General features: G+C 38.5%; 1 protein-coding gene across 10 annotated transcripts in view; it reads right to left on the bottom strand.

Annotated features, from left to right (window-relative positions):
• TEAD1 (TEA domain transcription factor 1) overlaps positions 1–27,379 on the bottom strand; it is a 288,298-nt gene that overhangs the window by 72,738 nt on the left and 188,181 nt on the right. For 5 of the 10 annotated variants that reach the window (XM_074230327.1, XM_074230331.1, XM_074230329.1 and 2 more), the window contains exons 3-5: positions 4,579–4,643; positions 2,085–2,147; positions 1,934–1,996 (exon numbers count right to left, since the gene is read on the bottom strand). In XM_074230327.1, the coding sequence (XP_074086428.1) occupies positions 1,934–1,996; positions 2,085–2,147; positions 4,579–4,643 (191 nt within the window). The remainder of the gene's footprint in view (positions 1–1,933; positions 1,997–2,084; positions 2,148–4,578; positions 4,644–27,379) is intronic. The other 5 variants (XM_074230332.1, XM_074230334.1, XM_074230333.1 and 2 more) reach the window with 3 other exon arrangements.

Below are 27,379 nucleotides of genomic sequence, written 5' to 3'. Positions count from 1 at the left end.
CATAACATTTCACGTGGAGAACAGGAATGAAGCATCTCTGAACTATGTGAACATCTTTAATGAGGTGGCTCAGGGACTGGGAGGCCAGTCGCCACTTAGGATGGCCACATCTGGATGTAGGAGAGCACCCCCTTGTTAAAAAGCAGTACCTACAAAGTTGTCTTAGTTCTTCCACAACACAACTGTTCAGCCAGCGCAGCTAAAAAGCCAGCCACCATCAGCCATACATGCTTGCCAGCATGCTGCCCATTGCATATGGAAAACCAAATGCTCAGACCAAGTGGACCTATGACAAAGCCAGCCTATTATTTACATAATGAAGTTCCAGGATTCTGGTAAGCATCCATAGGGTTTTACCACTTTATACTGTGAAATCACTTTTTTTTTTCTTTGCTTTTTAGCTAGAACAAAAACATGATTTATTTAATTTCTGGGAAAGTCAAAACTCCACAAAGAATCTCAGGCAAATAGGTGAAATATTGGCCAACTGAGATATTTGGATCTGAAAGTGAACTTCTCCCTCTATACTAAAACAATATCTCTGAATTTCCAAAACAGGTCAGTGGGTAATCTGAAGGAAGAAGATGATTGAGTTCCCATTTGCACCTTTTACAAGGTCTTATGTTTTAAAAAATTTCCAAAAACTTGATTTTTGAGAAATGCCTTAAGGAGAACCTTGAAAATGGGGTTTTTTAATATTTTGGTGATAGATCTAGAAGTTCACATATGAAAAAGGGTTGACTTTTAAAAAAAAAATTTCAAAGATAGCCCCTAGAAGTACACATAATTTAGATGTTAAGTCTCAGGAACAAAATGAGACATGTTTTCAGTCATGCTTACTTTTACAGGAGTTTTGTTCTCAATTTTTGTTTTGTTAAGGGAAGGGAAAGGTTAGTCTCAGAATGAAGAATGAGACATATTTTTTGACATGGTCACTGTTACAATAAAATTTTCTTTTCTTTTTTCAGGGAAAGGGAAAGGTTAGTCTCAGAATGCAGAATGAAACATTTTTAGACGTGGTCACTGTCTAGTTTTGTTTTCAGTTTTCTTAACTGAAAAAAATTTTAGTCGAAAAAAATGGAAACAAATTAAAATGATGGATCAAAGTGCCAACAGAATTTCAAGGAATTTTCTCGTACGAAAAACAAATATGATATTAAAAAAAATCTCCATTTTTTTTTAATTTGGAGGAAGGGGAGAAGAAAACCCTTGATTCACAAGCCATGCAGTCCACTTACAATAGTGGAATAGAGGATAATTCAACCTAAGAAATTTTGCCTTGCTCAGTTGGGCTTAGAGCAGCTCATTATTAGCTATTTCCCCAAGGACTCTTGAAAAGCACTTTCCAAGGCCCCAAGGAAATTCATGGAGGAACATTGAAAAGAGTCCAATTTGAAATGCCCCTTCCCACCTCTTCCCTACCACCCCCTCACCCCCCCCCCAATTGAAAGCATCTCTGGGCCCAATCTCTTTGGATGTTTAGGGGTATTGAAGGCCCCTTGCCAGGCCTGGGATGAAAGGGTTAAAAAAAAATTCATGTTTGTGTGCTGAGTTCTCCAGCCTGGGCTTTACTGTCGCATGTGCCAGTGGTTAGAGAAGAGAACCTCCCACCCCCCCTGCCACCCAAGGAGGAAGAGGAGGAGGAGGGAGGCCCAAAGAGGCTAGTGGAGTGTGGAGGGAGGCTAGTGGGGGCGACAGAGAGAGAGAGAGAGAGAGAGAGAGAGAGAGAGAGAGAGAGAGAGAGAGAAGGGGGGAGAAAGAAGAGAGGACACACACAAAGAAATGTAAACAGCTCTCACATGCGGGAAAACTAGGTTACCCGACTGGCAGCCCCAGGCTTTCAGCAGTCACCATGGCAAACAGGAAGGGAAAGGCATAGCAACCACAAGGCCCCAAAGCAAGAAGCAGCAGCAGCAGCAGCGGCAGCGCATACCTTCAGCTTGGAATGAAAATCACGAGATTTCCTTCTGGCAAGAACCTGAATGTGACTAGACACCTGCAGGGTAGGGGAAGGGAGGAAACAAAGGAAAAGCCTGTAACCATGGAGATGAAAAGCCCCCTGCAACTGGGCCAGCCAAACGTACCTTAATGGCGGCTTGAATTTCCCGAACTTTCTTTCTTGCTAAGACCTGTATATGACTAGACACCTACATTGTTCAGGTTTATGGAGGGGGAAAAAAAAACAAAAAACAAAAAAAGAAAACAAAAAGAAAACAAAAAACAAACAAAAAAAGGAAATCAAAGATAAGGTCGCTGCTCCTGGGGGGATGGGATGGGGGTTTTGGGTGGGTGGGTGGGGGCTCAGGGGTGGGGGGCAGGTGGGGGAGGGTTATTTGCATCTTGACAAAGCTTTGCTGTTAGGGAGACACATTCCCAGGCAGACACCAAGCTCCCAGCAATCCTCTCAGGCGCTAAAACATCACTGGCTCATCACTGCAGTGACTTGGTTCAAGATAAAAGTTGGATCTGATCAGTTTGTCCCCCAAGCAGGAAAATCAAGGACTGGCTGAGAAACTCACTTGATTTTGTTTTAAAAGAGGAGGTTTAAAGAAAATATTGATAAGAAGAATGATAAGCTTAAAGAGGCTATGTGGTTCTCCCCCAGGGACATCTGGGAAAGAAAACCTCTTGTTGCTCAGGAGAGATTCATTCTGCCTGAGACTGGGGTGGGGTGGGAGTGGGGGGGGGGGGGTGAGGGGGAGTTTGATTCTATGAATGAAAAGCTTTGAATTCTGTAGCAAATGTTAAAATAATACGGACATGTAAATGAGATCTCTAGAAGGAATGGCAATACTCAGCTAGCCAGGCATTTTGGGTCCTTATAAATATCTTTAATCCCTCTACTCTTTAGGTATTGATCCTGTGCCAAGTGGATTTGCATATTATTACAAAGCTAAATGTGTGAATCCAGGCCAGACCATCCAGTTAAAAATGGGTGATGATAAAGACCACATGAATTTGCCTAACAAAACGATTGCTTGGAGAATTATCAAGGCCCATTGGTACCTTAAAAAAAAAATAACCAGACCACCTGAGAGTCTAAAAGATGCCAGGTTTCTGGGACAAACTGACTGCTTTTCAAATGTATTTGGGACTTGTTGTATAACCCTTTGTGAATTTTAAGAATCCCCAGTAAAGGGGGGCAGGATTTATTGATGAGTAAAATAAAAACAAATTTTCAGAAGTCTGTTGGTGCCCCCCCCAATTCAATCTTTTCATTATTAATGGAGGAAGTGGGGCTAGATGCCATACACACACCATCCATTGAAAGCAAAGGATCTCAAACCCAGAAAATAAGCCTCACTTCAGATATCATTAGTTTATTTAAAAACAGACTCCATAAATGCCTTTAAACATCCTGGTTTTACTTTCCATTTAAAGTATGTTTTGAATCTGTCCCTTGTTCCTTTCCTATATGTAAGGAAGATTGAGAAGCATACTATTTTCCCATCTCAACTCACCATCCCCTTTCCCCTGGTCTTCTCCATTCTCGGTCTTAGGATTCTCTTAATTGGTAGGGGGCAGACACTGCCAGGGGAAAAACATCACCCACCCAGACAATGGCTTGCTTATGTGAGTTGGCAGGAGGCCACTTTTTGTGCTGACTCAGCATCAATTTTCACACATGCTTGGGTAAAAGCCTCTTCACCATCATAAACACTAATGAAAGCAACTCATCAGTAAAACAGAGAATTGGAATCTGTTGCTCAAGTTTAAAGGGGTCACAATCCCAATGGATTTTTTTCTTTTTTTTAAAGATTGATGCCAGGTTGACCCCCCAGCACAATGCAAAAAAGCTGTTTTTGCCTATAGGACTGTTCATTTATTAGTTTGCTCCTAAAGAGCTAGATATTAAGTAATCTGACAGAGATATTAGAACTCATCTCAGGTTCAAAAAGTAAAATAAAATCTAAGTCTAGCCAGAGACTTAAGGATTATTCTACAGATGAAAAAAAAAAAGAGGAAGCAAAGGGTCAAACAAATCTGCAAAATGCATAAAAAAACCCCAAAACTCCTTACACTGCTTTGGACCCAGTCACTTCAGGGATAATTTCATTTCCTTCATTGTTACCAGGAAAAAAAGCTGAATATTTTTCAATTCCCTGGTTACCTAAATCATCATTCAAATCGATGTGGATGTCAATGCCCAAGGCAAGCAAGGATTGAAATGATGACTGATAACTGCTTAAGGATTTTTAAATGTACATCACCTTAAAATTTATTTGATTTGCAAAGTACATGTGTACCTCTACTTTTTTTTCAAAGTGACTGCTGATGAACATTTTGGGAAGAAATGAAAGAAATGGAACAGATTCTAGAAGTACTTCCCATATCATCTTCTGCAGCACATTTTCTCCCATATAGGGTGCAACAGCTGCTTGTGCCAAAGGGTCACTGAAATGATGAACAGCAAAATCCAAGGCCACTTAAAACGAAAATACTGAGATCTATGACAAGGGGCTCAACTTGGGAGCTCCTAGGAGCCTAAGCACAGACAGCCACTGCAGCCAAAATGCCTCTGGGGGGGCGGGGGGGCATCATTCTCTGACATGCACAATTCCAATGGTCATATTTTACCTGTTTCCTGGTCCGCGTCTTCCCTGTTCTGAGTTTGATGTATCTTGCTATTAATTCATTCCTACCTGAAACAACAAAAAAAAAGATTATACAATAAATATTAATAGTACCAAAGCTTCTGAATGCTTTGAGGACAACCGAAGATTGCTCACTGCAAAGCTTACCAATCCTTGGAAACTAAGAGCTGATGGAAAGATTGGCAATGAATTTGTGAGGGGGAGGGATTGGCATAGGAGGAAAATGAAAATTACAAATTTCCATCATCACCTGCTATTCACAGTACAAAATTAAATGCTATGATATAATTTCTGCATGTGTGGGTTTTCATGTGTAGAAGCAATGGTTTTCATCAATGAAAGTTCTCTGAGCACTGGCTGCTCAGCCAAATAATAAGAGTATAAAATGATCTAATTCTAAAGGGAGAAGGGACCCTGACAAGCATCTAGTCTGAAGGGACACAGTCTGATACAATGGGAACAAATCTGGTGTCCAAGAAACTGAGTTCCAATCTGCTTCTATCCTAATCCTTTGATCTAACTTGGGCTCAGTTTCCTGATCTATAAATTGGAGGAGATGACCTAGAAAGATTCTGGGCTTTCCACCTGCACTAGATTTATGATACAGTGATGAAATAAAATGAAACCTGGTCAGGTCAATACCAAAATTTAAACAAGCACCAAGTGGGGTTCCATTTTGATGACATGATGAATATAGACTTGTAAATGAATTACAACAGTGCTGTTTTTTTTTCAGAGAATTAACATGATCACTGTTTTTATTTATTCTTCCCACCACCCAACCCACTAGAACTAGAATGCATTTACACAACAGACCTACTCACTTGCTTCAAACCAAGCTTCACATAACAGAAGAATCTTGTTTAGAATCAACATTGTCACACAAATGCCATCCAAATGTCTGTGATCACTGGAGTCTGAGGGAGGCACTAAAGTCAAATATGGAGTTCATAGTTTGGGAGGAAGAGGTATGGTGACATCAGTCAAGCATATTTCCCCCCAACTTTGGGAAAGAACTTGGATTTTTTTGTTGCTACTTGTGGCTCTAAATGAATGGAGGCAAGAAATCTGTGTTACCCACTGTCCATTGGATGGGAGCAATACTTAGTTGCCCGGGTCTTGTCCACCTATTAGGCCATACTGTCGGCTCAGCAACTAGACACTTCTTACAAAATTAGAAACATGAAGTCTGGTAGAGAATTTCATAATGCAACTTTTGGACTTCCAGGAGAAAAAAAAAAATTCCTCACCTCAGATCTAACTCAATCTCCTTAAATTAGAGCTGAGAAAAAGAGACAAGGAGTGCAAATGACTTGTCCATGGTTCCAGCATGATATATTAAAGAAAGGAAGGAAAAAGGAGGACAACTGAATGACTGTAAAGATATGACAGTATGAAATTAAAAGCTTGAATCTACATTGATTGATCTCATTTTCCTTCCCATTTATCTATGAGGGTTCATCCTATTTTGAGAATGAAATGAAGAAAAATTGTCAAGAAATCTCAATTCCCAAAATGGGATGCTTACTGTCCCCCCAAAAATGATCAGAAGCAAAAGTGATAGCCCAGAGACTTAGATGGTGCTAAATCCTGGGTCAACTAACAGGAAGTAAATTTTCCTTTGGCCAAAACTACATTTATAAGATTAGTCAAATCATGTTCTGGTTTTTTTTTTTTTACTTTGTTGAATTGCAATCTCCTTGAGGATAAGCATTTTTTTAGGGTTTTTTTTTTTTTTGCAAGGCAAACGGGGTTAAGTGGCTTGCCCAAAGCCACACAGCTAGGTAACTATTAAGTGTCTGAAACCGGATTTGAACCCAGGTACTCCTGACTCCAGGGCCGGTGCTTTATCCACTGTGCCACCTAGCCGCCCCAAGGAGGATAAGCATTTTAAAAAACGTTTTTGGGTTATCTCTAGCACTAAACACAATGTCTAACACATGGTAATCACTAATAAATGCTTGTTGATTTATTAAAATGGCTACAAATATAAAACACCAAAAATTAAGCTCACTTTCCCTTATTCTTAAGCTTCACTAAATTATAGATTATTTTTAATTCTGGAAAGTCAATGGGAAATCAATGGGTTAAGAACTTTATCGCCCTTATTTTAGTAAACCTGTCCTCTCCCTCAAGGATACAAACTTAGTCTTAAAAACTACTGTAATTTTTGATAGTACGATAAAATGTTATATATTTCTAAATTACCAAAAAGGAAAAAAAGGCCTATCTACTTTAAAGACCCTGCTTCTTCTCTGTTTTAATGTCAGAGCCCAATCTCACGGCAGATTCCCTGATTCTAAGCAGACTTCTAGCTCTCTAAGAGATTTGGCAACATGGGCTACAACATGTTATTAAAAAACAAAAAGCTGACAGTTCTTTATTCTGGAAGCATGGAACAGATAACAGGAAGACAGCTCTAGTGAGCACCAAAGGTAATATGGTAGCTCTCAGAAGGCTAGTTTAATCTCGTCCAAAGTCCTTCATTTAGCGTTTCAAACCATTTGGCAAAAATACACCTGTTGAACTATAAATGTCTCAGTAACAATCCTCACCAGGCTCAGAGCTGTCATTATTTTTCAGACATATTGTTCAACCAAGAAACATTTAAAATCTGTCACATTTTATCCAGGTCTCTAAAGGCAAGCTAAATTCCAAAACTGAAACAAATTGCATGGGCCAAAGTAGAGATTAATAAATTTTTTTGAAGAATGGCTCCTTTCCTTCCCTTAGATTGATTTCTTGTTCTCTAGCCTGAAACATGGTCAAAGTTCTTTTTGTCCCACTTTCCCTTTCCATGGCAGTGGAAAAACTGCTTAAGGAAGAAGGCTTTCAGAGAGGTGTAGGTATGGTACCAGGCTGATTTACTGTGTCAAGACTTACCAAAGGACTGGTTCAAGTCTTACTTTCTGACCAAAGGGAAAGAGTTGGTAGCCACTCAGTGACTAAGAAAGATGCTGTGAAATTCACTTCAAATTTTATGGAAAATAACTTTTTTGAAACTGAAAATTAAAATTTTTTTTTATAAAATTGTGGAATGAAATATTTAAAAAAGAAAAAAGAAAATGGCTTAATAAAAATTTTCCTTTTTTCACTTTTCTGATATTCTATGGAATGACAAAATTTCTATCTGATGCCAACTAGTTGCAATTTGCTTTAAAAGTTTGGTGATAGAGGCAGCCAGATGGCACAGTGGATAGAGCACCAGCCCTGGAGTTAAGAGGACTTGAGTTCAAATCCAGACTCAGACATAATAATTAGCCACATGACCTTGGGCAAGTCACTGAACCCCATTACCTTGCAAAAAAAAAATAAAAGGGTTGGTTTCTGATTCTGCTAGAATGATTTAATCATAGAACTAAAGGTAATAGCTGGCAGTCTGGCAGTCTGTATGAACAGCCACTACCTATGTTAAGATTTTACTGTTTGCCTTTTCCTGTGTTGTCAAGAAAGGTGATGAGCAATGAGACAATCTCAAGAAGCTCTGGATTTCCTATTGTTTCACCTGAGTCTAACTCATGAACTTGTCTTGTCTTGTTTTTTCTTAGAGATAATAAAATAGGTGGGATGTATTTTTTTTCCTTTTTTAAAACATAAAGGATTCCCATTTCCCGAACTAAGGGCCATGATGGATGGCATCAATGAACAAAATCCACAGTAATCCTCAGTCCTTAAGCATTAAGCTACTCCTTCCTTTCAAATGCCTTTTACTACAATTTCTCCCAGTATGAACAGTTACAGATGTGGAAATTCTCATGCCTACCATGGAGCAATGTGCCTAATGAGGCAGGCATTAGGTGGGAAGCAGTTCTTAGACCATTGAAAGTTTGGCTTATACTCTGTAGCTAAATGGCACAGTAGGAGTGCCAGTTCTGGAGTCAGGAAGACTATCTTTGTGAGTTCAAATCTTACCTCAGGCACTTTCTTACTATGTGACCATGAGCAAGTCATTTAATCCTGTTTACCTCAGTTTCCTCATCTATACAATGAACTGCAGAAGAAAATGGCAAATCACTCCAGTATTTGACAAGAAAATCCAAAATGGGATCCCAAAGAGTGAACATTAACAATCATCTTCTCACAGTAGCTTTCCTAAAGGAAATCTTATCCCAACTAGGAAATGGATGGGAAATGACTTCACCAATATTACACAGAAAGTCACTGACATAACCAAGGAGGGGATACCCAATTTCAGTAAAGTTAACTTCTGAAAACTAGTCCTACCTTTCTATTAATCACTTTAAAATCAGAGTTGTTATCATCTGCCAGGTGATCAGAGAAATTCCTCCCAAGTCTAGGGATACCCTTAGCTCAAGAGACAGCAATATTTTAAGGGACAAAAGCTGGGTTTGAGGGGGACAAAGTTATTAATATTCTGAAGAATAATAACATATATCTTTCCAAATGATGTCAAAGAGATGTGCGGGGCTGCCAGGTGGCACAGTTGATAAGAGCACCGGCCCTGGAGTCAGGAGTACCTGAGTTCAAATCTGGCCTGACACACTTAATAATTACCTAGCTGTGTGGCCTTGGGCAAGCCACTCAACCCCATTGTCTTGTAAAAAAAAAAAAAACAACAAAAAAAGAGTTTTGTCAAAAGTTTATCATAGTTTACACAAGAGTTTAATATACTTATACAAAACACCATAAGAAGATCAAATGTAGACTTGCCTCTAAAAACTGATGCTAAGGTTCTATTCAAAGACAGTACTGTAAAATGAAAGTGATTCTTACCTATCAAAAGCTAAGGAAGGTGGAAGGTTTGCTAGGTCCTCCCAAACAGGAGAAATCTGGATTTGGCAATAGGCTGCCATTTTAGAGTCAGTTTAGCTTTGAGCAGATAGGCTTATCATGAGAGGGGTGGCAGACTGTCTATTCACCAAGAAAGAATGGGTCCCCCCCCCCCCAACTAAGAAATCCATGAAATTATCTACTTGAACATGGTGGATTTGTGAATCAATAACACCATTCTAGGTATTGTCTGCACTAGTGAAATCAGTAATTGTTTTCATTAGTAATAATGGCTAATAGGGCTGGGCTACAATGTCACATTTCACCATTAAGTAATGATAATAAGTAGCAATTATATAGCTTTTGAAATAAAGTCTCATTTATTTCATATCTGAGGCCTGTTACAATAGGCATCTTCCCAGACTGATTTCATGTTAACACCCCATCTCCCTCTACCACCTCCAATCCTAAACACTTCCTTTCAGTCAAAGTGCCCTTTGATGATAGCCTCACCATGCCTAGAATCTTTTTTATCTGCATCTCTCTGAAGTCCTACCTTCCATCAATGTTCAACACAAAGTCCAGAGATCTCCTCCTCAGTCTTTCTTGATGCACTCATAGGCATACCCCCAAACTCATTTATATCCAATTGATGAGGGCTTTCCTCCCCCCAAAATCTTAGATATTTTGAACTGAATACTTGAGTGTATACTCTCCTGCCTCTTCCCCAGAATAAAACCCTTTGAGAGAAGGGACTATTCCATTTAGAACTTTGTAAGCAATACTTAGCATAGAGACTAGCCCAAAAGGGGCTTTGGAAAGGTTTATTGAAATGAACTGAATTGATCTGATTTGAGCAGTATTTAGGAAACAAGAACACACTCCTACTATGCAACTGCCTCTGGGCAAAGAACATAGAGTAGATGTAGTGGAAAGTACACATGCACACACACACACATGTGTGCGTTTTCATATTGAGGATCTAAGTTCAAATTTTGCAGCTGCTTCTTGCTACTTTGGTGCTCCTGGAATAGGCTCATTTTTTTTCTTCTGGGCCTCAGTATCCTCTTTTTGTAAAATGAAGGGTTGGAGCAGACAATGTTTAAGGTATCTACATCTTTACTCTTTTGTTCTAAAGAAACTCAAGAATACAAACTGATAAAAAAAATTTCAGATCCTTTATAGATAGCATACCTCATTAGAATTTTCAAAATCAATTTAACATTTCACTTCAATCTAAAGTATGGATTCCTTTTCATTTTCAATGTATTAATAAAAACACCAACCTACTATGAATGACATAGTAAAATCTTTTGAGATAGGTGGCACAGTGGATAGATCACTGGACTTGGAAATTGGGAAGTCTTGAGCTCCAGTCATGTATTAATTGCATGACAAGTCACTTAACTTTGCACCAATTTCCTCATAATCATGTCACTTCTCTCTGGATCTGCTTCTTTATCTGACACAAGACTGGATTTAATGCTCTCTAAGATCTCTCCTTCCAGCACCAAAATTCTAGGAACTGTAAGATTTAAATGACGGCTAGCTAGCACTTGCCCACAGAGCTCTCTTAAGCATTGTCTAGGAGAGGTCTAATACTTCATCATATACAATGTAATACAATAACTAAGTTTTTCTGTTCTCTTTTTAAATAATATAGGAACTGATACGAATATAAGGTAGGATGAGGGCTCAAGCCAATTTCTTCTGCATCCTGAATGACCCTAAAACCTTCTAACAAAGAAAAGAGATAATCTGAGGGACTGCAACAAAGGCAGCAGGAGGAAAAGGTCAACAGAACAGAGAAAGGCTAGTTTTTTTCAGTGGGTTGTCTGTATGTGGCAAAGCCAAAAAGCTAGTGAAGGTTGTTGTGGTAAGGGGATGAGGCTTCAAGGTCATGTTTGAGGGACAACAAATAGTAGGGTCTGTGGCTAGAAATTGTAGCTCAGAAATGCTCAAATTGGACAGCCAAAGAGTCAGTTTGTAATTGAATGGAGGCAGGAAACCATAAAGAAAGGATGCACCAGTCTTTTGCTACAGCCACTGCTGCCCCTAAGTGTCGACTCCACACTGACATTTAGGACTGGTATGCTCCAGGTCTATAGGGTGGACCTGATAAGATCTCTGAGACCTCATTCTACCCTCCTGTCTGCGTCACATCATTGATGTGATCAGACTCTGTTTTACAAATAGTTTTGAGAAGCAAACTAATTTTTCTCACCTGTCAAAGGCACAGACTGATTGTGACCTTGCTCTTAGAATCTTCCAACTATTAACCCAGTGAACAGAGTTTTGGGCTAGGATTCAGAAATATTAGAATGCAAATTCATTCTCAGTCACTTATGATCTGTGGGACTCTAGGCAAACTGCTTAACCTCTCTATGCCTCAGTTTCCTTATCTATAGATTAAAAAAAAGAAATAAGAAAAAAGTACCTATTGTACAAGGTTCCAAATGCATGCAAAGCATTTTAAAAACCTTAAAGCACTATAGAAATTCTATAACTTTTATTATTAGTGCCATAAATACTTGTTTATTTATGCTTCTCAGAACTCCAAAGATTGACATTATCAAACATATTTCAGAAAGAAATCTGCAGATACAGTATCAAGATGTCAGAATATATTTTAATCTCAGCATATGACCCTGTTTTTGGTCTATCAATAAAGATGAAGTGAAAGAACTCCAAAACCTTAAATCTCATCATTAAGTTAAAACAACCAAGTGAAAAGCAGATAGGTTTGCTAGGTACATGGAAGCTAAATATTTTATTAACCACTGTATGCCTATAGATATTTAGGTAATGATTCAAAAAAAGGTTTTTCATCTGTGATGAACAATTAGGACAGTTTCTGTGTCCCAGAGTATTTGGAAAATATACAAGCTATAGGCTAAGAGAAGCTAGGACAATCATTCATGTATCCCTTATTGAGCACTTATGATATACGTGCATAAACTAAACAACTGGGCAGCTGGGTGGCTCAGTGGATAAAGCACCGGCCCTGGAGTCAGGAGTACCCGAGTTCAAATCTGGCCTCAGATACTTAATAATTACCTAGCTCTGTGACGTTGGGCAAGCCACTTAACCCCATTGTCTTGCATAAATAAATGAATATATATATACATATATATACATACACACACACACACACTAAACAGCAATATAAAGACCAGATCTTGGCCATGGCCTCAAGGAATTATCAGTCTCATGAATGATGCCAAGCTAATAAAGCAAAGCAGAATGTTCTGAGAAAAGAGGAGGAAAAAGGTGACAAAAAGTTGGTAGAACTGACAGCAAGTAGGGCATTTAAACCTCCTACACACAGTCACAAAATGTTTTTATCTTCTGCATCTAATATGGTATGCTGGAACATGAATATCATTGAGTGACTAACATGTTTTATTTTTCAAAAAAGTTCAAGGTCCTAAGATCCTGCTAATTCTTAATAATCAAGATTGAGATTCAGTAAAGTGAGGACAGAGTAGTGGTCTCAGGATTGACCCTTATATATTCTGTCTGATACTTAAAAGATGTATGACCTTTAATTAAAACTGCACTAAGACTTTTGGAACAGCTAGTATAAAGGATAACTATTAACAATAACACACAGCACTTAACGTTTAAAAAAACTGAAAAAATTGAGCTATAGGAGTTAATCTTTATACTATACCTGATTCTAATGAGATAAAGAGGAAGTGATATATATGAGTAAACTATCATTCTTTAATTTAGACCAGGAGATATTAGGAAGATTAATGAGGGAATGTTATTTGGGGGAAAAGTAATTAATTCTAAGTTATGAAAATGTAATGAATTCTGTATCCCCAATACCACTTCAAACAAACAAATCCAAAACTCAGGAAATCACTCAAATCTTGAAATAAATACTCTACCATTTGGGGACTTCAGTTCAGAGGATGAGCAGACAATATCAATTATAACAAATTGTCCTGATTTTACTCTTCATAAATAAAAATGCTCTTAGGAAATTTGGATACCTAAAAGAATCATGGGAATTGGGTCTATAACTTCCTAAAAGCGACAACAACAATAATAACAATAATTGAAGAATCTGACACTTCTATTACACTATTTCTATATACCTAACAAACAGCATACTGCTAAGCACTTTATAATTATTATCTCATTGGGAATCAGCCCTAGGAGAGAAATGTTATGATCCCCATTTTACAGTTGAGGAAACTGGGACAAATTGAGGATAAGAGAATTGTCCAAGGTCACACAACTAGTATTGAGGTCAGATTTAACACCAGGCTGTCCAGTGCTCTGGTACCTGGCTGCAGTACCCCAACTCTGCTGATTACTATCCTTGTACCCTCAGATTAACTAATTAACTAATGTCTTGGTGTGAAAAATGAGAGGGACGGACACTAATCGACCACTGAGGAACTTTCTAGTTAAAATTCCCCGATCTGACGAACTCTCAGCAGCCCACTAGCTACTCTAGTTATTTTCCACTATGGTGCCCACCAGACACAGAAAATGAGTATTGGGGATGATCAGAAAAGCTGATTTCAGGAGTTTTTGCATTGGTTAAAGCAACAGATCCAACTCAAATACAACTGTAGCCATCCCTGAAACAAGTCATCTTTCTTCACTTTGCTCTTCTTTTATTCTCAAAAAACAAAAAGAAGTCATTTCAGAGAAATAGTATTAATTAAATAAAAAGATAAAGCAGCCCTGGGCAAGTATAATATGCTTTCAATTCAAAGCTGCATTTGCAAACACCTCTTAGCTCAAAAAAATAATTTACTGAGTGTTGTCAGTTCTGCATCTCTGATATTTCTTCTTTGTTTCCTTCCCTTCCATTTCCACAGCTACCATACTAAGTACAGGGCTTCATCAGACTCTGGATAACTGATCAAAAGATTTCCCCCTTCCACTACATTTCAATCTATCATTATTGCTACCATAAAATTTATTGTATGGATAAGTCTGATCACTCCCATTTTCAAAACAATCAGTGTCTTCTTATTCCTGACTGCCTTTTGGGTTAATTTCAAGATTCTTTTGCCTAATATTCTGGGACCTACACAATTCTAAATATATCATATAATTGGTGTACTAGAACACCTAAATCCTTGCTTTTCATAATACCCTCCCTTTTTTTCCCCTATTCCTTTCATACTAATGCTCTTTGGTCAATGTGGAATGTCTCCCTTCCCTAATATTGGTCTGTTGGATGTCTAGACATCCTTCAGCTGTCATATATCATATGAAATGTCAATTCAAATCCAATCTCTTCAAGGAAGCTTTTCCTGATTACTGCAGCCTCCCATATCTCACCTAGACCTTGAATCTACAATGTTCAACTAACTACACATAGGTTAGTCTGCTTTACAGTTGTCTGCATTCCTTGGAATTTTTTGGTCTTAGCCCCTATTGGATGGTACGTTATCTAAGGCCAGGGCCTAGGTATCATCTAAATTTTCTATCTCTAGTACGGTGCTCTAGACATAATAGGTGACAAATAATGATTTTTGAGTAGAAAATAATTCGGTGACTGCTACTCAATTCGGTTATTTAATTATTGACCGTTAATTAACTTAATTTGCTTGCATTCAAGTCTCTGACCTTAGTGAGTTTGGACATGAATGATACTCATTCATGACTAGAATGTTCATTTCATCATACCTATTCCCTCTTTTGTCCATACATTCAATATTTCTTTAGAATTTATGGATATTCAACTGAGTTGAATGGAGAATACACAGTTCCAAAAGCCAAATTCAGGTCACCCAATTCAAGTTTGGTTATTTTCTTTACTCTCACTGTGTTTTTTTTTCCTCCAGAAGAAAGGCTGAAAATAGTGTTTTCTTACAAGAATTTCTTTGCTCAATTGTGTCTGACTCTATAACCCTATCCGGGATTTTCTTGGTAATGGTTTGCCATTTTTATTTCCTCCAGCTCATTTTTTATAAATGAGGAAACTGAGTCAAACAGGGTTAAATGACTTGTACTGAGTCACACAGATAGTGAATATTTGAGGCCAGATTCAAACTCATGAAGATAAGTCTTCCTGCCTCTTGCAAGGCCTGATGATCATGATGGTGCCACGAGGCATCTAGCTTCCAGCTTTGTTACAATGAACAAATCACTTAACATCTGTGTCCTCTCTTGGAATATCTTTCTATAAACACCTCCCATAGTGATATAATGCACAGGTTAATCTAAGTAATGTGGAATGTTAACATCAACTTGTAGCAGAATGTAGGATTTAACTTCTTCATTTTACAGCAGAGAAAAACTGAGGCTCAAAAAGGTAGAGAGACTTGCCCTGTCAAGCTCAGACACATAGTAAATGGCTAAGGCAGAATTTGAACTCAGGTTTTTTGACCTCAACTTCATGGTCTTCTTTCCACTGTGCCAATGCTGCATCATCTATAAAGACTAAAAGTTGTAATACCTTTGGATAGAGATGTTTTCTTTTAGACTATTTACAATCTGAAATGATAGGTAACTGAACAGATGGAGTAGAATGATGGAAAAAAGATTACAAAAGGAAGAAACTGGATACTAGCTAGGAACCTACAACCAGCTTACTCTGTGACCTTGAACAAGTCAATAACTTCTCTGGGGTTCCTCACTTTCCTCATTTGTAAAATAAAGCCATCTGACAAAGCAACTTCTGAGTCACTTCCAAATCCATGAAAACCAGAAAAGCCCCTTATAACTGTGGGAAATAGGATCAGAAAACTTTTAGATCACTGATAATATACACAGCTTTATATCATCATGCTTAAAGGAAAAGGATAAGATATGGCACTTGCTCCTGGGGCACTCCTGTCCACAATGACAAATACTGAATGAGTATTCTAATAAGCAATTTTGCATTCTTTTGTCTATTCAGTGATATAAAGAAATTATTTCTTCCTTTCTTTAGATTGTCTATGAGTGTAATTGTACATTTTACATGAACACACAAAGACACACATACAGACTAATATGCATATATATGTGTATGTATGTATATATATATATATATATATATATATCTTTCTCTGTATCTTTATTTATATATGTATATGCATATCTACATATACACACACAGAAAACCAAGATGGGATTTCCAGGGACCATTTTCTGGATGGGCATGAGAGAAGGTGTGAATTTTAAGTAGAAGTGAAGTTTTGAGAATAGGAAGACTAATGGTACAGGGAAAAATAGGCCCCGAATTCTGTGGGAAGGATTCTAAAGGGACAATACCTCTGAAGAGAAAAAAGTAAGAAAAAGCCGGGTGGAGATGGGAGCAAAGAAAAGCCCGTAGAATCTGTTTCCAAGGCTCAGATGCTGGCTGGCTGCAAAACGTTGGGAGCCCGGTCTGGAGTCCTTGGGCCAATCAGGGATATAGTAAAGCAAAATTCCTTCTTTGAATGGCCAGAGCCTTTCCTTTGGAAAAGTCCAACTTTTTGGATGTGGTACATTATAGGGAATGTGGGAGGCCCATTGTCAGGCTGGAACAATTTGAGAAAATGAGAGCGCCAGGAAGGCCAGGCATGGCCACCAGGCATGGCCTCCCGGCATCCACAGAGATACATAAAAGGAGCCACGGGTTTCTTCTTCCAGCCAGAACTCCTCAAATGAAGAGAAAGGGAAAGGTTTCTCAGGTACTCCAGTCCAACCGGCTGCTTTCCTTCAATCTGGAGTCTCTCTCCTCTACCTTAATTGTAAGGCTACCTTCAACATCTTTGAAAAAAATATGAATGCTTTTTTTTTTTTGTATTTGTCATGGGGGGAGAATCCTATAACAAAGGAAAAGCAACAGGCAAACAGAACCAAACAACGGGAGGCCTGTCTGAAGAGGGTGTGCACCATTCCACCCCCGTAGCCCCCCTGCATCTTTAGCAAGGCCAGGGAAGCAGGGGAAGGAGAGGCCTCGGGAACCCCGCGCTGCCCTTGAAGGTGGAGTCCGACTCCAACTGCGGCAGAAAGCGGCCCTGCAAAGGCATCTCCGGCGGCTCGGGGGGGACCCCCAAGTCACAGCTGCCGAGGCCCCTCACACCTAGCAGCCAGCCGCCCGCGGCTTCCCCCGTGGAGGGATCGAGGGGAAGCGTTTAAAACACGGGGGGCAGGTGCTTGAGGAGGGCGCACCCCGGGCCGGGCGGGGGGGCTGCGGGCAGTCGCGCGGGCCGGGCCGGCTAAACAGCATCTGGGGATTTTCAATTAGCCCCCCCCCCCGCATGCCTGCACTGTAATCTCTCCCAGATGAGGCCCGGCCGCGCTATTTTCAATAATTCACACACTGTGTACATATAACATGACAATGAGGGCATTCAGAGCGCCGCCCGGCCCGGATCAAAGCCGCCAAATGGCCAGCTGGAAGCGGCGCTGCTGAATTATTCATTCTTTTCACGGGCTCCGAGAAGCGCGCAGCGGGCCCTGGCAGGCCCCGGGCTCTCCTGTGGGGCGGCCCTGCCGAACCGGGGCGGCCCCGGGGCCGGGGGGTGGAGGGGGTGAGAGAGGTGGAGAAGGAGAAAGAGAGAAAGAGAAAGAGCAGAGATAAAGGAGAAGAAAGAGGAGGAGGACGAGGAGAGACGAAGGAGGAGGAAAAGCAGGAAGAGAAATAGAGAAGAGATGAAGGAGAAGGAATAGAGAAGAGATGAAGGAGGAGAAGGAATAGAGAAGAGATGAAGGAGAAGGAATAGAGAAGAGATGAAGGAGAAGGAATAGAGAAGAGATGAAGGAGAAGGAATTAGAGAAGAGATGAAGGAGGAGAAGGAATAGAGAAGAGATGAAGGAAGAGAAGGAATAGAGAAGTGAAGGAGAAGTAGAGACGGAGGAAAAACGGAGATGAGGACAAGCCATGGACAAAAAGGAGGAGGAGAGATGGGGACACTCACTAACACACACATGAACACACAAGGCTCATCTAGTTGTGGGGGGGAAGCACAGTTTCAGCAGATGTTCAATGAAAACATCACTGCAATCAAAAGACTTGAGGACAGCCATTGGTCTTCCTCAGTATGTGTTTATGTGTGTGCGTGTGTGTGTGTGTGTGTGTGTGTGTGTGTGTGTGTATACAAAATTTACAAAGATGAAAACATTTTATCTTTAACATGCAGAAATATAACAGATTATAATATGGACTGTTTCAGATAGACGTGACTATATTAGAGAATATTATACATGTGTATATTATTTCATTTATCTTAATATATAAAATATATTGTAGATACACATATGGCCATTAAATTAACCCAGAGTATCAGTCCATTTTAAGTTACTTTACTCCTACTTGTACTTTCAATAATATAAATAGATCAAAAAATTTATAGTATTAAAAAAATGAGACAAACATAAGACCTTTTGAAAACTTTCAAGTCTTTGATAAAACACTTGTTTTAGTTAAATGGGGTGGTGGATGGTTTTGGATTTTGGAGTTCAAAAAAGTTGAATTTGAATTAGATAATTACTAAGCTAAGTGGCCCTAGGAAACTCAAAATTTCTCTCATCAGTTTCCTCATCTGCAAAATTGGGGGAAATTACAGAACCAACCTCACTGGGTCATTTTTTTTCTTTTTTCTTTATTTGTCTTTCTGGAGGTCAAATAAGGTAATAAGTGTAAAGCAACCTCATACATTTTTGAATAATAAGACATGTCATCAACTTATGAAGTTGAGAACTGCACAAAGCCCAAGACAACTTATATAAATAAATGTGCATTTGTGACTACTATCCAACATTTCTTTTAGTTGGGATGCAGTAATGCTATATAACATTTTCTTCTATCTCCTTTACCATAGAAAAGCCCTCAACATTTCCAAATCTTTTTTTTTTCTTTTATTGGGAAGAGAAAGAATCAAGAATCTAGCAGCTTCATAATATCAAGATTTCTTAGATGTCAATCAACTCAGGGCATGACAGAATGGAGTAATCATGACCTCCCTCCTTCTCCCCTCAACCCCACCCCCTCTTCACAGTAAACCCATGCTGCTTACCAGCTGTGGGCTGGGTATTTTTACACCCTTTTCTCTATCATTCAGAATGGTTTCCTCTTAATCACAATAATCCCCAAAGTGCTAAAACATATCAATCGTCTTTTAAGCCCTGCCTACAAAAGGCTGGCTGGCTGGCTTTTATGGCCTTTTCCAATTGCAGCTGATACTTCATTCAACTACAAATCCAATTTAGCAGCTACAAGAGGTTTAGCATCCCTGAAAAAATATGGGGGGGGGGGGGGGGAGTGATCTTGTGTTCTTAAGTCAGCAAATAGTCTTGGTATGGTTTTAAGTTTCAATAGCTTAAAGACTTTTGGGACACCCTACACTCTTCTGCCATACTGCTTCAGGGTTGTCTCCTTTACCCTCTTCATATTTTTACTTGCATTTCACCCCCTGCCCAACACATACACACATGCATAAACACCTGCCAGATGACAAATTCTACAGAGAATGTCCACAAAGTCAAGAGAACAATGTGACTTCTTTAAAAAAAAAAAAGAGTGACTGATTGCCTTTGCTAAAAATAGTCATTTCTAGTCACCATTTAGGAAAAACATCAACTGTGGCATGAAGCTTCTTTTAGGATAATGTTTAACATATACAGATGAAGCCTTAAAAAGTAGGAATGAATGCTATCATCAAAATGAAGCTCCCCATCTTTCAGGGGAAAAAAAAGCTTCTTGTAATCAACTCGATCTAACTAATTTTATATAGAAAAACCATTAACAACTCGATTTTATGACAAAATTCAGGGAAAAAAATGAAGAAACGTACTCGTCACCTAAAGGGCTAGAATTTCTCAAAAATAAGAAAAGCAAGACACTACAAAGAATTCCCAAAGGAAAGAACTTTAGGGGTTTTTGATTCAGAAAGAAAAGAAAAACAATAAGATGGTTTCATGTTTGACCTAGTACTGTAATTTATAAAGAAGAATGGAAATGATTTAACAGAAACATGAAGTGTATATTCCATTAATATTAGGCTTTGTAGTCAATAATTGCTTATATATTCCAGCTTCGACTTTAAAGATAACCAAAAAGTAACCACAGAAACATCTGGTTCAAAAATAGCTTTCAGTGAACATAAATGAGATGCATGAGATTCTGGCTGGCATAATTTCAAATCATGTAATATTCCATATATGCAGTATTTATTTCATGTGGGTTTAAAACTTTACTCTTTTCTTTGAATGTTTTAAAGCACGAAATAGAATTTCTAAAAAGGAAAAAAAAAGACTGCACAGTATGGAAGGCATTTAACATCTATGAATAACAATCCATTAGATTAATATTTGTCAATGTCACTTGTCACAACAAAAGCAGCAGCATTTATAATTTACTCTAAGCCTGGTTTAATTAAAATTCAAAAACCGCGACAAAGCTATATTGAATTTCATTTGCCACGTTGTAATTACTTACTTTGTAGCCTGCTATAAACAGTATTTTATTACATCCACAAAAATGCATTAAAAAAACCCAACAGACTAAAATCCTTAGTCCTTGAAATACCCAGTCAGAGAAAAGAGGGGGGGTGAGGAGGGAGGGGGGAGAAAGGCCCATGGCATCAACTTGGCCAAGTCTTCCTCTGAAGGATCAGCTGTACTTTCTCTTCCTCCTTTAGAACTCAGATACTGGTAATCTGGCAAGACACGGGTTCTCTTTCCTAATCAGAGTGACTTTGGGAGCTGGCTGTCTTACCTTTAGGCCTTAGATTCTCTGTAGCACTCCCACTTAACAAAAAGGTTTGGGTTTTACAGAGCTATCCTGGCCAAGGACAGTATAAAGAGTCTGACTTGGCCCAAAGCCTTTCCAAAGGGAGACAATAAAACCTGTCCAGCATGATTGATGACTTAAAGGGCTTAAAATCATCATTTGCATTATAAAAGTTTTTTTTTAAATTAGTCAGATAAAAAACATTGCAGCAGATGATGGTTTCAAATGTTCCTATACATCTTGGATGTTTTCAGAAAAATTCAGATGGTTTAGAGCCATTTGTTTGGAGGTGTTTCATTTTAGTGTCATGTTGGGGGTACCTCAGAGTGTGACAAAGTTCAAGTTGAACACTTCTGAACTCAGTGAGAGAGTGTAAGGAAACTTTCAACTCAGATTCTCTCTAAAGGAGCAAGCTATTTATTAGTGTTATCCATCCCTAGAACCAAGGCGATGGATTCTACTACTCAGCCCAGAAACAGAGATTCTCAGGACTTCAGAGAACAAGAACTTCTCTTTGCAGTCTTTTCACTACTTTAGAAAAAAAAATTAAGTACTTACTAAGAGAACCAGACAAGTAGAGTTGACCTTCCATGGATATCAAATAAGACTCTCTAATAAGCGTTCTTCCCTCTTCCTTTCTAAATGAAACAGAAAGTCTACCCCCATATACATCGGGTACCAAGAATAAAATGCTTTGTTTCCAAGATGGTACAAGGAATTATTTAAATTTCTGGACTTGGGGCAGCTTAGGTGGCACAGTGGATAGAGCACCGGCCCTGGAGTCAGTAGTACCTGAGTTCAAATCCAGCCTCAGACATTTAATAATTGTGGCCTTGGGCAAGCCACTTAACCCCATTGCCTTGCAAATAAAATAAAATGAACTTCTGGACTGTAATCTAGAAAGCAACTCATATATGGGGACAGAAAATCTGTACAAATAGGGGTAGACATCTGAAGGACTCTTAAAAATGGTCATAAGAACTAGGAATTAACTGTAGCAATGATCCTGAATGCATAGCCTGTTTGTATATATTTGTCCATCTATCGTTTCTCCCACTAGAATGAGCTTCTTGAGGGCAAGGATTGTCTTTTGCCTCAATTTGTGTTCCCCAGTGCTTAGAATGGTCACAAGCATATAATAGGCACTTAATAAATATTTGTTGCTTGATCATTTTATGATAAAACATTCATTCTCAATTTCCTAGATATTGTGATATGGGAGAAGGAAAAAGCTGAGATAATTGATATGGCTGGATTACCTGGGAATTTCTTGGAAAATATTTCCTATCAATACTACAAAATCTCATCCATAAGTTATGCTAAAGAAAAATACTATAATTAATAAATGTCAAGAGTTCCCAACTAGGAAGCAAGCAGAATTAGAGAAAAGCAGGCTATAGAAATTTAGACCTAAGACAGTTTATAATCTAACCAAACAACTGTAGCAAAGATGCAGGGAGAGTGTGAAATACACTTTCCAAGGGTTACAAATAGGTTTTCATTCCTCTCTTCAGTGCCACTCTTTTGTTTTTTCCTCTAGTTGTGAGCTTCAATAAGTAAAATCAAGTGATTCACATAGAGCAACCATTAGGGGCTCAATAGGAATCCAAGGAACTGGGCCTGAGCGATAGAGGAACTCCTTTTTCCCCCTTTCCCTTCTGGGCAACTACAGGTATCTTTTTATTAATTCTCATTAATATGGTGACTAGGGATATGGGAGAGAGTCATACTGTGAAAAAGTCTTTTAATTGGCTACTGAACTGGCACATCCTGTGGGGCAATCTCTGCCCCTCAGGTCTCCCTTTTTTTTCAGAGGGGAAAGACTGTACCTGGATCATTTAGAACATCAGGCTGAAGAGGACAAATGTGTCTAATCCCTGAACTCAATCACAAGCTTGTGACTAGAATGGGTGGAGCTGCCTCCCATTTGTGTTTTCTTTTTTCTGGTACAAGGTTCTGGGTAAGACTTCAAAAGGTAGTTGCCATGTCATTGTTCTTGAGCACTAAAGCAATGAGACAGCAGAGCCAGCAGAGACAGACAGGCAGGGAGTGCAAGTGGGGTGGGGAGGGGGTACCCAGAAAGGGCCAGGCAGACATGTAAACATAACACCCCCACCCCCACTGAAGAGACCAAGACAGTTTCAAAGTGATCAAACTGTACTCAGTGATTATCCTCACACCAGGACTGTATACCTGGAATGATGCTACTGAATTTTGTTCTAACCATTCACTGATTGTTTTTTAGTTTAATATTTTCTTTTCTGTGAGGGGAAAAACAACTATTTCTTAAATAATTCATGCTTGTACTGTATCTTTCTGATTTCTCATATAGGATCATTCCTCAATAATGCAAAATCGGGGAGGGGAGGGGAGGGGGGAGAAGTGAAGCACACAAGCTGGGGTACTTTCCTCTACTAAGAAGGCAGGCAACCCTCAGCAATGATTCCAATACAAACCAAAAAGGGAGAAAGGATAGGGATTGGCACTAAATACCAGTTTCTGTGACCTCAGCCTAGAGATGTATGCTAGTCAATGCATGAGAAATGTCATGTGACACAATTCTTTCTTATTCACACTATCTTCATTCTGGTTATATCACTAAAAGATCTCAGTAAGTAGTAACAACTCTGGAAAGACATAACTGAGATTATAAGTAGCAAGCAAACAAGTAATATTTCATCTTTCAGATGGGTCTTGCTTGAGAACCATTTCAGTTGAAGGACAGATAGATGAAAGTTCAATATTCTAGCACAGCCAACAAAACAAAAAAAAGTATCTTTGAGAAAAAATGAGGTTAAGTGACTTGCCCAAGGTCACAGAGCTAGGCAATGATTAAGGGTCTGAGATTGGATTTGAATTTAGGTCCTCCTGACTCTAGGACCACTGTTCTATCCATTGTACCACCTGGCTAGCTGCCCCCATTAAAAGTTACTAAATCTTAATGGAAAAGAAAATCAGAACCAGAGCCTATTTTGATTAAACAATTAAGATATCTAATGTTTCTTTACAATTTAGCCATTAATTACAGGAATATATATATACTATTTATAACATGAGTTTAATCTTCGCAGCAGCTTTCTTTACTAACTTGCCTTCCTTAATCAGAGTAGGTAAACCTGCACAGGATACTATTTGATGTATTGAAATTCAATAAAAACCCTAAAACCTTGAGAAGCACAGGCTGTTTCAATGCTAATCATGTCACAACCAGAGAACAGATTTCAGAAGTAGAGACTTGGACTTAGATCTTATAGAGATCCCTTCATCTGCAAAAGGGTTTGGCTGGCTGGCATACTAGGAAATGGGACCCGGAACATTCAATGAAAAGCCCAATTCAGGGATTAATAAACATCCATTTCAAAACACATTGAGGTTTTTGGAAGGGAAAATAAAGGATCATTAAGCTCAAAACAACTTTTAAAAATACTTTAAGTGAGTTGTTAAGTTTTTAAAAATTTTAAACAATATGTCCAATAGAAACACTGAATTCTTAAAATCTCAATTCTTTCAAGTCTAGTTTATTTTTTATTTGCTTGTTGACTGACTGATTTAAACTAACTGCATGACTTCAAAAACCCTAAAATCAGCTTTCCTTTATATTGACCCAGATCCTGCCTGCTGACAGAAGCATGGAATGGCCAATCTACAAATGATCTAGTATTTACACAGGTGTTTTAATGTATATTTGTATATACATATGTATATATAAACATAAACGTAATGAATGTATCTTTATGTGTTTATATATACATGTTGTAGGTATGTGGGTATAATGCCTAGATATGGTATTTGGAGCTCTGAGGAACTGTCTTCTTTGTATGATACAGCTTAATCTTAATCAACAGCAAAACAGTCTATGCTAACCACCTGTTATTTTGACCCCTTTCTCACCAAAACAGAAAGAACTGAAATCATTGATTGCACCATCACAGACAGCTATGTGGGTCATTCCAATAAACTTAATAATGCTTTACAGAAATGTGCCTTCACATATGGTTCACTTCCAAAGTTCCTCTTTTCAGGGGCGGATAGTTGGCACAGTGGATAGAGCATCAGCCCTGGAGTCAGGAGAACTTGAGTTCAAATCAGTCCTCAGCCACTTAATAATTACCTAGCTGTGTGACCTTGGGCAAGTCACTTAACCCCACTGCCTTGCAAAATCCTCCCCACGCCCATTTCAAAGTTCCTTTTATCAAAAAAGAGGGCCCTGGTGTGATATGACATAGGTATCTTTGCCATCTTCTCTAGTCCTTGTCATCCTTTTCTTTTTTTGACCCAGAGTTAATTTTTTGTTATCTTAGAATATCACAGACTTACATACTTTCCCATGAACATACTTTGAAAAGAAACAAAATAATGAAGGCTTAGCAAAATCTGCTTTGTCACACACGAAGACAGACACAGACACAAGATACACACACACACACACACACACACACACACACACACACACACACATAGAGACAAGGGGAGGGGAAATCAAAAACTTATTTAAAGTCTCGAAAATAAAGGACCATAGGCTCATTGAATAATTTCTTTTCAATGATCAATCACTGTCCTCTCCACAACAAAGTAAAGATATGTAAAGATATATAAACTTTAACTATTTGTTGGAAAATCTATCCCCAAAAGTGATTGAAAGAAACATTTTCTCCCTTTACAAATTTCAAGGTGCAATAGAAGCAATGAGAAGAGAATAATTTCGTTTAAAAACAAAAATTATAAATTCAACAGTCTGAGAATATGAATAATCAATTTACAAAGGAGGCATCATTAGTTATTAAAAATCACTTGAGAATGCCTGATATATCCCTAATAATCAAAAAGGCAGAAATAAAAATGTTGAATTGCTGTGTCGAAATATTTCACTTTAAAAGAATATAAGCAACTTGGTGAGGCAGGGTTAGGATTAGTGGTAAAATAGGTCATTCAATCTGAAATGTAATTTGGCAGGGCAAATTAAAAGCTGCAAAAATAACCATACATTTGACTAACTAAATTTCATGCTAGACAGAATATAAAGATTTTTGTAGCAGCATTTGATTTGTTATTGCAAAAATCTACAAGCAGCAAGATATGTAAGGTTTCCATCCAGCTAAAAATCTGGGACCTTACACTGAAAAAAAAGATTCAATAGATTATGGTTTATCAATGTAATGAATTAGTAATCGAGATCTACAAAGTATAAGAAACAAATACTGAAAGGAGTTAAACAAAAATAGTGGCAAAATCAAAGTAACTATTTCAGCTGATAGCTTAGTTTATTACTTCTAACATCTTATGCCCACAAAGACATCAACCTTGTAAGGACAGGTGTCCCACAGAAACTCTCTAATGTCCCACTAATCAATTATGATTTTATTAAATAGTGTCCATAATTAGATACATTATCATCTTTTCCTTCCTCACGGGCAAAAAAAAGTCCACTCCTTACTATGTAAGGTAACTTCTTTTATTTGTCTTAACCCCATCTCCCAGTTTGTATGGAGTTTGTTTTCATTCTAGTATTCTGTAGTTTAGTTAAATCAAAGCCCTTATCTTAGAAGCCACTGAGTTCAAACCCCTCTTTTTACAGGTGAGGAAACTGAGTCACAAAGAGGACTTCTGTAGGATTGTACACTTAGATTCACCAAGAGTCTAAGGCAAGATTGCAAGATTGGAACCCCTACCTTTGAGTCTTAATGCAATAAACAATTCACTGTAACATGTCAACAAATCGATGAAGACAGTGGAAATAGGGGTGGATCTGGAGTGTCAGAATCTGGGTTCATATTCTGACTCTTGTGTTTTTTTCTGTGACACCATGATTAAATCCTTTGATCTCATTGCACTTCAGCCCCCCCCCCAATAACTTAAGAGATAGTTAGACCAAGAAACATCTAAATTAGGTCCTTTCTCACTCTATTTATAACAAAATTATTTTAGAGACAATGGCCTCTTGCAGAAAGTGGCATTTGAGCTGAGTTTTAAAAGAAGTAAGGGGAATAAGGAAGCGGCAATGTTTGGGTAGAGCACTTCAGGAATAGTGGATGGACAGTATAAAGTCATAGAGTCCAGAAATGGGCTGTCGTATCTTAGAAACAGCTCACAGATGATTGTAGATAGATTGCAGAGTATATGGATGGGAGTCGAATCAAGATTGAAATGATAGGAAGGGACCAGTCAATAAGGGTTTTAGAAACCATACATCTGCTAAATGCTTTAGCAGTTTTGTATAGAAGATGCATTTCTAGTACTGGAGAAAATACTTGAAGCAAAAGGTCACTAGGTTCAACAGATACAAAAAGTGGTGGAACAATGTTAAAAGCTCAAGAGAACCTCTTCCCAGATTTCTTCCAAAACTAGCTCTTAGGCAAATATGTGGGCGTACTTTGTT

This window comes from Macrotis lagotis, chromosome 3 (assembly GCF_037893015.1).
Source record: "Macrotis lagotis isolate mMagLag1 chromosome 3, bilby.v1.9.chrom.fasta, whole genome shotgun sequence".
Lineage (NCBI taxonomy): Eukaryota > Metazoa > Chordata > Mammalia > Peramelemorphia > Peramelidae > Macrotis > Macrotis lagotis.
The sequence above is the reverse complement of the archived record's forward strand: the minus strand, read 5'-3'. Positions and strand labels throughout refer to the sequence as shown.